The sequence below is a fragment of the Sylvia atricapilla genome, chromosome 8, assembly GCF_009819655.1.
Source record: "Sylvia atricapilla isolate bSylAtr1 chromosome 8, bSylAtr1.pri, whole genome shotgun sequence".
Lineage (NCBI taxonomy): Eukaryota > Metazoa > Chordata > Aves > Passeriformes > Sylviidae > Sylvia > Sylvia atricapilla.
Window position 1 is genome coordinate 10295393 of NC_089147.1, and position 10981 is coordinate 10306373.

Consider the following 10981-nt stretch of genomic DNA (forward strand, 5'->3'; position numbering starts at 1 on the left):
ATCCTACAGAAACAGAACAGATTTCTTGTCCTGAACTGTGAAGTTGAAACTGACTGTACTAACACCCATTCTAACTGATGGGTATGCTCACAAAGTCATTAGGATTGCTCTCTACCAAAAGGTTTGTATGTGTTTCAACAGCTGCTGATCTGTACACAAAGTCTTATCAGAAAAAAGTCTTATCTTAAGTCCCTTAACTTTTCCTAGTTTATATTGTATAATAATGAAAATTTCAAAAAGTTGCTGTTGCTATTTTCATTGTTACACTTGGTCTCAACAATCATCCCTGAACAGTGTCCTGTAATTTCTGGATTTTAATTATCAAATCATATGCCAAGATACAGAAATGTGTTTCATTCCGGGTCAGGATATCCTCTGAGGACATACACAGGTGTCACAGAACACAGCAGATGTATTTTCCTCATAATACATAAACAAACCCAATGAGTGAAGTCAGCTACCTGTGCAGCACCATGTGCCTGTGACCATGAGGGACAGGATGTTTGCAGGAGACACTGATCCGACTGCTAAGAGGAAGAAAATTTTTGGACATCTGCTTAATTTGCCTGGCTCATGGGCTCACAGCCAAATCAATCACTGGCTTTCCACCAGAACTGTGTATTTCTTCTTGTGATAGGTTTTTAGAAACCACTGAGCTTTCCCCCTCAGGTTCATCTCCTGTTGCAGGACGAATATTGAAACTTATTCTCTTCTAAATTGTTTGGTAGTAAGTTTTGCATGGTTCTGATGGCCATGTACGTAGCCAGAGGGTGTTGCTGTATTACTCAGGAACAAAGATGTGAGTGAGCAAACCCCCTGGGTCCAGGCAGGGTCAGGGAGCCGCGGCCCCCTCCAGAAGTGTGATTTGTACCAGCACAAATCTGTCGTGGTTTCTCGAAGAGAGTCGCAGAAGGGTTCGGACGGGAAATAACTTTTAAACTCGCAGCCGCGATCCGCCCCCGGCCCCGGCCCGGCCCCTCAGCCGCGGCCCCGCCCCCTCGCGGGGCTGTGGGCGGGGCGTCCTGCCACGTGACCCGCGGGCCGCGTGACGCGCTCGCGGCCGGTAGCACACGTGACCGCTCTCGCGAGCGCCGGCCGAGGCCCCGCCCCTCGGCGCCCCCCCACCCCGGCTGCGGCGGCGGAAGGAGCCGGAGCGCAGCGGCCGCGGCCTGACGGGACCCGGAGCGGAGCCCCCGGCCCGGGCACGGCCCGCACTCCGCACCGCCGAGGTGAGACCGCCCGATGGGCCCTGCCGGCCCCGCGAGCTGAGCCCCTGCCCGCTCTGAGCCACCCGGGGCCTGGCCTGGGCCTGCCCCGGGCCTGGCTCGGGCCTGCCCGCTGGCGCGGGCCTTTCCCAGGCCCGTCTTTCCTCCCGCGCTGCTCCGCCCGCTCCGAGCCCACGGGAGCCCCGCGAGGGGCCGGTGCCCGGGTGCAGCAGAGGGTTTCGGTGCCGAGGCTCGCTGTGTGCGGCACCCGGAGGGCGCACACCGCACTGCGCGGGGTTTGCTGGGGACGTGCATTCATTTTCTGAAGAGCCGCGGAGTTGCGAGCCTTGGTCAAGGCCCCGCTGCTCACACGCTGTGAGCTCTGCGTGTACCCCGTACACAGGCACTTGTGTAAACCTTCTGTTCTTCAGAAGTCTCTTGAGAGCAGCCGGAACTGCACAAAAATAAGATGAGCGGGTATTTATGGTCAAATTACTGAACAAATACTCATCATTAAAACTTAACGAGCTGTGTTTCTAACATGTTAGTAACAGCTTTTTTTTTGTTGTCATTTCACGTCGCTTGGGCCGACTAGAAAGTATCAAGGCTGTTGTTTTGATGTGGGGTTTGTGTGTGCGTGTGTTCCTTGCAGATGTCAGAAGACCTTGCTAAGCAGTTGGCCAGCTACAAAGCTCAGCTCCAGCAAGTCGAGGCTGCCTTATCTGGCAATGCAGACAATGAGGATTTACTGAAACTGAAGAAAGACTTACAGGTGAGAACTTGAGGGTAGGTGAAGTGTCAGGATCTTTTACAAGTGTTTTATCTTTCCGAAATATTTGTCCTACAACAAAAATAGACACTTGGTGGGTTAGTTACTTTCAATCCACATAGCCTGATGTAGTCAACGTAGTCTTAGTTTGGTAAAACCCAAAGTATGGCCGATTTTAAAACTTTTTATTTTATTTTGAATGAGTAAAAAAAGATGTACTAATTTATACAGCAAACTCTTATGCTATAAACTTTGGCTGGAGAGGGGAGAGATATGCCAGTGCTGTCTTTACTGTGTGCTGGGGTTTAATTTTTTTTCCCTGAAGCATTTATCAAAATCATTATTTTTTATTGCTTTCACTAATGCTGAAGCCTGATGGTTTGGCTTACCATGATGTTCTTCCTGAGTTCTCAAATAACTTGATCCACAACCTGCTTACTCATTAAATGCATTTGCAGTGTTAAAAGCTTTGGAGTGTAGTTCTGTATTCCTTGTGCGTCTGAGTCTTGACTGGGTTTCAGTAGAAGAAAGGAAGAGTGTGTTTTTCATTTGTCACAAGAGCATAGTGTATTCCTTACAGCTGAAACCCGTTTCTGGCCCTTGGGATGTGGTTTAGTGACAGGAAGACCTCAGCCCAATTTTAAGTGTATGAGTGGTCTTCTAGATTCTTGTGCATATAAAGACACATTGGCATATAGCAAATCCCAGCAGTGCGGTTAAAATCTGTTATGAGAGTGCAAGATGTTGCTTCATTTCTGTTGTGGATTGCTTTAGCCATCAGGTGTAAAAATATGTAAAACTACCCAGTGCAAGGTTCAGTGACCACTGCTCTGTCTGGAAATAACAGTAATAAATTGGGGCTTCAAAACCAAAACACAAGTAGTGCCTCCAAACAGTAATCTTTAGAATTCCTTTTAAACTGCAAAGGCTTTGTGCCCACAAGGCACTTTATAGATCATCTGAATGTGCTCTGTTGTACACTGTTAAAAGCATGTGTATATTTTTATATTTTTAAAATGCACAGCAAAACCCATATGGGATGATATTTCCGATACCAACACGACCTCGGCTTTGATATGCAGAGATCATTGATGTGAAAGGACAACTTGCAAACTTTTTAATAAAAGCTTTCTGCACAGAATGGGGAAGATCTTTACACTTTCGTCCCCAAAAGGTTTGCTATCCGTATGTTCCACCTTGAAAATGACATAATGTTTTGCAGACTTGATATATGCCAACTAAGCAAACAACTGTAAAAGTGGGTTTGATGCGTCAGTGTCCCAACTAAACAGCTTTTTGTCTGTTCAAAAAGATGGTTACTATGTAATTGAAACATCTTTTTCCTATTATAAATACTGATGCATCTTGTATGCTTAGATTATTCTTGAGTAACAAGATTAAATATTAGAAGAAATGGCTAGAACTTAGCTTTTCACATTTCAGTTCACCAAAGCATTTCTAGGACAGTGTCTGTGCACCCAAGAACCAAATTTACCTTTTCTAGGATTGATGGCAGCTGTCATCTTCTGTAATTGGAGATGAGATCTGTGAGTGTTGTGCTCTGAAGTGTACAGCTCTGTCTGGCTTTGAGAAGACCAGTTGGTCAGGAAAAATCTTGGCAAACAAAGTAGTGTTCCCTGTGGGTCACACCTCTTATCACGGGGATGTGGCACCAAGCCATGTTGTTCAACCTGTTTGGCTGTACTGAGCTGCTGTGGTAGTCCAAATCCTGCTCAGAAATTTTCTTGGAATGATCTCTTCTCTTAAAGACTCGAGAACTGTCTCATGACTTGCAATAGAATTCACATCTCTATCTTGTGAGCTAAGCATTACGGTATGTGGATATCAGATGAAGATTTTTACCAAAAGTTTGGTTATTTTAATAGCCTTGTGTGTAAGGGACTTTATTAAATTCAGAGGATTCTTGATAGACTTGTCTGAAACTATTCACATCCAAGTTCCAGAATAAGCCATCTCTGAGGCAAGAATTGATCAACAGTTTGGTGTTAGTGGTAGTTACAATACCTGAAACATTTGTTTTCAGGAGTCCCTTGTGCCTGATGGGATGTATTTGACCTGCTGAGAGATACTTGTCTTAAGCCATGATGCCTCCTGGGTTTGCAGAGCCCAGCTACCTGTATGTTGAGGAATAGTTTGGGATTTTGCACCTGGGAGGGAAAATTAGGCTAATGCTGTATGTTCTCAAATTAGGTAACTTGATAATCAAAATCTACTGTGCTTCAGCTGTGGTATTAGGAAAATGGTGAGCTAAGTACTAGAAGTAATTTCGTGTTCTGTGCTCACAGTTGCTACTGCTTGTGCTTACTGGAGTACTTATTAACCAGCAGCTCCTCCAAAGCAAAGAGCAAAGCTTTTATTAGCTGTTGGAAATTCAGACATTAACATGCTGCAACAGAAACCAACTGTTAGGCCATTGATGCTGGTTGTTTAGTTGATCAGATAAAAGTGCCTGTAAGTTTATGTTGTATTAACTTATTTGGTAAGTTCTTACAATCCTTCAGGTTCTTAAGGGATGATGAACAGCTCCTTTACTGCGTTTCCCGGAGTCTCTGTATGCCCACAGCTGAAGTAAGATATGAAACAGGGAAGAGAGTTCAGGCTCCACGGAGCCTCAGTTGAACACTGACTGTAACCCTCCCCTGACTTAAACGTTTGCTGTTTGTTAGGAGAGGCACAATGGTTCATGCTCAGGCACTCAGAGAACTGAAGAATTTTTCTTCTTTAGGGCTGGAAAAGTTCCTTTGCTTTATACTGAAAGTTTAGGCACTGTCTCCTTTGACTTTTAACACTGGTGTTAAAGAGAGGTCTTGACATTTACAGAAAATTGGGAGAGGTTTTTGCAAGCTCCTGCCTGCAAATGAATGATGTGCAAATGAACTGGGAGATTTTGTTACTTTGTCATCTTGGATTACCTGAAAGTCAAGGAATTTAAGGAAAAAACACACTTCGATCAAAATGACTTAAGGAAACCAGTACTTTAGTGCACTTGGATGCTTTCTAACAAAATGAGAGGGCTTCCCAGCTTGGAGGGTGCTCTGCCACCCTGACTCTGGATGCTACAGTTCAGCCAATGAGAGAAATGCTATAAAAAATAATAGGCTACTTTTTAAAAATTTGAGGAGAGCATGGGCAGCTTTGCAGTGAGGACCATACATATTTTTATCTACAACTGCAATTAATGAGTTTAATTAAATAATTAAAAACCAAAGTGAGTGTAATTCACACATCAGCAATGAATATAATACAGTAATGTAAAAGAAACCAAACCAAAACCAGTAAGCTTGGGGTAAAAATATGCTTGGTAAGAGGAATTTGAAAAATTATTTTTTTGGGTTTTTTGTCTTTTACAGGAAGTCATAGAGTTAACCAAAGATCTACTTTCAACACAACCTTCAGAGACTCTTGCAAGTTCTGACAGTTCTGCCTCTGCCCTGCCCAGTCACTCATGGAAGGTTGGGGATAGGTGTATGGCCATATGGAGTGAGGATGGACAGTAAGTGTAGAAAACTTCTCTAACAGTTACATGAAATAGTTCAATGGTAAGAGACTTTCATTCAGTTTGAATTGACCAGGGTGACTAAAAGCAAAAAGAAATTGGGAAATACATGTATTAAGTGTTCTAGGCCTGTTGATTAAAGGTCAGTAGTTTTGGTAGCAGAGAGGTGGGGGGTTATTTTATAAAAATGTGCTTTTTGTCATTAACCTTATAAAAGTAGGGTAGCTTTTGTAAATTACCATTTGCTGAGTAATAAATGGCAGATTGAAAGAATTGGTCTGTTAGGGCAGACTTTTGTAAAGCTTTTGGGATGTGTAGTTCATAATTTGTCATTGCATTCATATATATATGTCACTGATCACTATGAAGAAAAATTCTTGCTGTATCTCAGTTTGGGCCTCTAACTGGAAATAAATTTTTAATTGAAAATGCTGGGTTTGGCTATAAAACAACTAACTATGTAATGTAACTATAGAATTAATCAACCTTTTGGGTTTTCCTGTATATTAGCCTGTGTAGCTCTGGGAACCCGAGCAGATCATTCTGATTCCATAAACTTTGAAATATACATTTAGAAGTTAGTTTTCATACTGCAAATGTGTAACTGTTGCAGCTTTTAAAAAATAACTGTTTATGGAGGACTGATACCCCAATTGTTACCACTTAGAGAGAGGCTCTATCATTTGATGGACAGGATTCTCTTAAAAATGTAGTAACCATGTGAAGATTTTGGTATAGTTATTCATGTCTTAAGTAGAAATCTAACCTAAAAGTGAACAGTTCTTCCATTTATTAATGAGTAAAATGTTTTTGTGTTAGAACTTATAAACTGAATCTTTTAGTCTTAGGTCACCATTGGGTCATTTTTTTTTTTTTTGGTCTGATCCCTTGGTTACAGGATCAGAGCTTGGGGAAGAGTGTGTCAGTGTTCACTGAAGTGCATCTTATTGGATTTAATTTTTCTGCCTTTTTTAGAAAACCCTTCTTCTGTTGCAGCATTTCTAAAGTGAGCAGTGTTTCATAAAGAGCTAGCCAGACTTCTGAGTTCTGTGTTTTCACCTAACTCAGCTCAAGATGTTTGCCCACTGAAAACACAGGAGAAATTGAGTAAATGTTAATTGGAATATTGTTCATGAAACATTACTTTTTCTTTCCTCTGTTTGCTCTAGACATATCCTTTTGCCCTGAAGTTAGACACAGTTATTTTAAATATTTTTGGAAATGTCACTTGTCTTTTCTTTTTTTATTATTTTTCTCATTTTGAGGTCAGTTTGACCAAAGTGGCTCATACACATAAATATAAAATGGACTGATTTCTGTGAAAATTTCAAAATTGATGTTTTAAATCAGTAAGAAAACTTTTAATCTTTAAAATATTGAAGAGGGAATGTTTTGAAAGCTTCGGTTTTTTCTTAGTTCTTTGTCCTATGGAAAAAAATGGAACCAAAGCTTTGCACTTCTGAGCTGACATTTTCTAAAACTCAAATGAATTCTGTGAATGAAGTTTTTTTTTTTTTTCTATCCTGTGACCTGCCAGAACTAAAACCAAATCAGGATAGCTTGTTAGATTGGCCCCAGCATTAATCATTAGTTGTGATAGCTGTGAGGTCATTGCTTATTGAAGCTAAAGGTCAAACACAGCAGACTCCAGTCACTGTACCTATGTCCCTCTGACCTTAAGACAATAATCTCTTGGTTTGATTTGTGTATTGCCCCTGAAAAGGAAGGCTGGTATCTGCAAATTTTTCACTTAGTGGCATTAGCTGGCTGATGTAGGTGTTGAAGGCTGAGTATTAAAGCTTTACTCACATGCTTACAGCCATGATATCTTTACAGGTGTTACGAAGCTGAGATTGAAGAAATAGATGAGGAGAATGGAACAGCAGCGGTTACATTTGCTGGATATGGCAATGCTGAAGTCACACCCCTGTTCAACCTGAAGCCTGTGGAAGAGGGAAGGAAAGCAAAAGAGGACAGTGGCAACAAACCCATGTCCAAGTAAGTAATACACAGACAGAAGTCTGAATGCTGCTTTGTGGGTTGATTTTGGGTTGGTGGTTTTTTCTTTCTCTCACTCAGCTATAAAAATTGGTTAATGAAATGGGTGGTTTTTTGGTTTGTTTTTGTTTTAAATTTACATCTACTGCTGTGTCTAACACAGGAACGTATTTGAATGGGCTGAGTTTTTCTTTTTCACTGTGGGGGGGGAAAGAAAAGATGGTACAAATCTTCAGAGTTGGTTATAGCCAGTGATCCCTTCCCTAAAAGGTTGCTCTGAGGATGCCACATTGTGGCACAGATTGACTCCTTCAGCTTCCTTATCTTCACTGAAGTAAACTTTGTCCTTTTCCTTTCATACCTGTCCAACAATTGGTAGCATCAGAGTTCTGCAGACCTCCAGAAAAGTTTGGGCTTTTCACTCCAATGGGTTATTTACATTTTCCAAACACACAATGCTTCTGAAATGCAGAAGTGTGATAGGTTCCTTTTCACCCCAGAATAAACTGCCCTCAATCCCATGGGTTGCTGTGTTTGGCATGGGCTCCTCAGGGGTGCTGGTGGTTGTTGTTATACCAAATACCTAAATAAGCAACTTAATGCTTATTAATGGAAGATTCAGTTTGGATTTTTAGGTTTTTGGGACTATTTTTTTACCTTCTAGAAATGGGGAATATTTACAAGCTTTATTTCTCCGTTTTACTTCTGGAAAACTAATGTGCATGTCTGTTTTACAGAGATTTTAGTTTGTTACAGGAAGAGAAACAAACATAAAATGTGGGGTTTGTTTTTTTCCTTTTTCCAGAAAAGAGATGATAGCCCAGCAACGAGAGTATAAAAAGAAGAAAGCTTTGAAAAAAGCTCAGAGAATTAAAGAACTTGAACAGGAACGAGAGGACCAGAAAGTCAAGTGGCAACAGTTTAACAACAGAGCCTATTCTAAAAACAAAAAAGGCCAGGTTTGTTCATTTTTGTCAGTATGTGAGAGTAACAACAGGGCATAGACTTCTGTGCAGTACCTTGGGAGAAAGAAGGAGGTGGTTTTTAAAGGGATGCAACATGGGGATTTAGATATCTTTGGGATTCTGAAGTGTGCATTTTTGTATTTTGTGCACTTCAAATGCCTGTTTTTTTACTGGCATGTTTTGGAGGAGTGCTGCTCCTAAGAGAGTGAATTGTATTTGGCTGGGAGAGCTGGGCTTGCATCAGTTGCCAGCTGGTGTTTGTTGGGACCAAGAACCTGAGGGCCCCTCTAAACCTCCAAGTCCGGCTTCTTGCTGTGTTGATGACCACAGTGCTGAGGATGTGCCCTGCAACAGCCAGCGCAGGGCAAAAAAGATAGTGAGGACATTAAATCTTACTTCATTTCTGTCATGGCTTGACCAAGAGCTGCCAGACATAGTGGTAAAACTTCAGTCTTCCTTTTGAGCAGTTATTAGAGATGCCCTTAGGAGAGGTGTATTTACTCATTATTGGCTTGACCTGAGATCCTCAGTACCACAATCACATCCAGTACTGAGGTGCCAGAAGTTCCCAGCACCATTGCTTTGCTCAGTGGCAACATATCACAGCTGAACTGGCCACTAGAAAGTGTGTCCATCTGTAAGGCAAAAGTTGAGAATGTTGAAGTGCTTCAGATGGTAATGATTGTTTAGGTGTGTTTTTTTTCTTTTTTTTTTTTTTTTTTTTTTTTTTTTTTTTTTTTTTTTTTTTTTTTTTTTTTTTTGTAAAATCCAACTAGTACTTATTCAGAAATGGTGTTTTCTGTTTTACTTCCAGGTGAAAAGGAGTATTTTTGCTTCCCCTGAGAGTGTAACTGGCAAGGTTGGCGTTGGAACGTGTGGAATTGCAGACAAACCTATGACACAGTATCAAGATACCTCTAAATATAATGTCAGGCATCTTATGCCTCAGTAACAGGTGAAAAAGGTGGAACTTCATCTCTGCAGGGCTTTACACTTACCTTTTTATCATTATATTTTTCTAAAAGTAAATTATTTGTTGGCACATAGTGAGTAGTCCATTTTGTCACCATCACTTTGGCTTAAGCTGATTTGAGCCTTAAATCTCCAGCTATTGATTTGAAACCTCCCCCCCCCACCTCAAACATTAAACTTTTTGTAGCAGGTAAATGTTCATGAACTGCTGTTGCCTATTACTTTCAAAGCAGTATTTGTCTGCAGCTTTGAATCTTTCATTCATACCAGTAGTGAAGGTTTGTTTCTTTCTTTTTAAAAAAGTGGTGGTATAAAAATGGCACCTTAAGAGCCTCCCTGGTTTCTGTAGTCATGGTGCTGTCTGTGACATGCTCGGCATTTTAGAGCTCCTGCAGCTCTGGGAGAGCTTACGTGTCACATGGAATTGCTAAGGAAGTTTAACTAACTCCCCTACAAATCCACTGCAGATCAATTTGTACAGCTGTAAATGAGGGCAGAACAGGGCTGATAGGATCTTTATTACTAATTACTTACTTACGTTCTAGAAACAATAAATTTGACTTAATTCCAGTCCAAATTTCTTGTGCTTGAATTTAAGCAGAGGAGATGCTGTTTCTTGTTGGTTGTTCTTCTTTGTTTGTTTTATAAATATTCATCAAATTATAATAGGAAGTCAATGAAATGTAACCAGAAATCCATAGGACAAGGAACTGTACTTAGGAATCCCCACCCATCCCCAGGGATCAGAGCTGGAGTGTAACTGGTTGTGCTGTGGAAAGGAGCTGTCCTGTCCTCCCTTGTAGATCTTGTAGGTGTGTTGGTACAGTCACAGCAGTGAGAGCCTGTGCCTGGGCCCCCTGCAGACAAGAACTACAGCACAGCAGGTCCCAATGCCTAGATCCCACTTAGTTAGTTGTGAGTGAGTCACGGTTAGTTGGGAGTTTCTGTCCTTACATAACTGACTGGCCCTAGTGTCCATTGTACCTTCAGCTGTATTACAGTGCTGCTGAGCCCCTTCGGTTTTCTTCAGGAATCCACGTGTAAAAGCTCTTGCTTTTTTGTACTCTCTCTGTGATTTGCTTTCCTCTGTTCCTTGTCTCGCACTTACGGTAGTGATGCCACCTCTGAACCCGTAATGTGTTTGAAGAAGTTAATGGGTAGCCCTGTATACAATGTAGATATTATTTTTGTAAAATCTAGGGCTGAGTTAATGGACAAGAGTACATCAGCTATTTCCCCCATTAAATAAAATGTGTGTCTTGTCCATTAACCCTGACCATTATTTCCCTGTATATTATGTTAATGTAGCTCATTTTGTAATTTGTTAACTAGATCAGGTCACGTCAGCAATTGTTGATGCACTGATTGGTGGAAATGTCCATCAGTTACCTGAGTCACAACTCAAGCTAAACTCTACAAGCAGTAGTTTAGAATCCATACATAGAAAAAGGTTCTCCCTATAATGGGAGAAGGTGATTTTTATGAATACAAAGTGTGTTAATTTCAGTTTTGTATGTTTAACTTTTATTAAATAAAGTGTTTAAAATCTGCTGGA

General features: G+C 41.2%; 1 protein-coding gene across 2 annotated transcripts; it reads left to right on the forward strand.

The window, feature by feature from the left end:
- The first annotated feature begins 1072 nt into the window (after window positions 1–1072).
- SMNDC1 (survival motor neuron domain containing 1) lies at window positions 1073–10981 on the forward strand. Of its 2 annotated transcripts, none has more exons than XM_066323605.1 (6): window positions 1073–1229; window positions 1858–1977; window positions 5346–5488; window positions 7328–7489; window positions 8295–8448; window positions 9269–10981. In XM_066323605.1, exons 2-6 carry the CDS (start codon window positions 1858–1860, stop codon window positions 9404–9406), a joined length of 717 nt encoding a protein of 238 aa, XP_066179702.1. In that variant the 5' UTR covers window positions 1073–1229; the 3' UTR covers window positions 9407–10981. The 2 variants fall into 2 exon arrangements, with proteins under 2 accessions (XP_066179702.1, XP_066179703.1); XM_066323606.1 differs by lacking the exon at window positions 1073–1229 and adding an exon at window positions 1439–1748.

Coding starts and splice junctions, on each gene's coding strand:
- SMNDC1 (XM_066323605.1), top strand. CDS start 1,858: ATGTCAGAAGACCTTGCTAAGCAGTTGGCCAGCTACAAAGCTCAGCTC. Junction 5,489..7,327: donor ATATGGAGTGAGGATGGACA/GTAAGTGTAGAA, acceptor ATATCTTTACAG/GTGTTACGAAGCTGAGATTG. Junction 7,490..8,294: donor GGCAACAAACCCATGTCCAA/GTAAGTAATACA, acceptor TCCTTTTTCCAG/AAAAGAGATGATAGCCCAGC.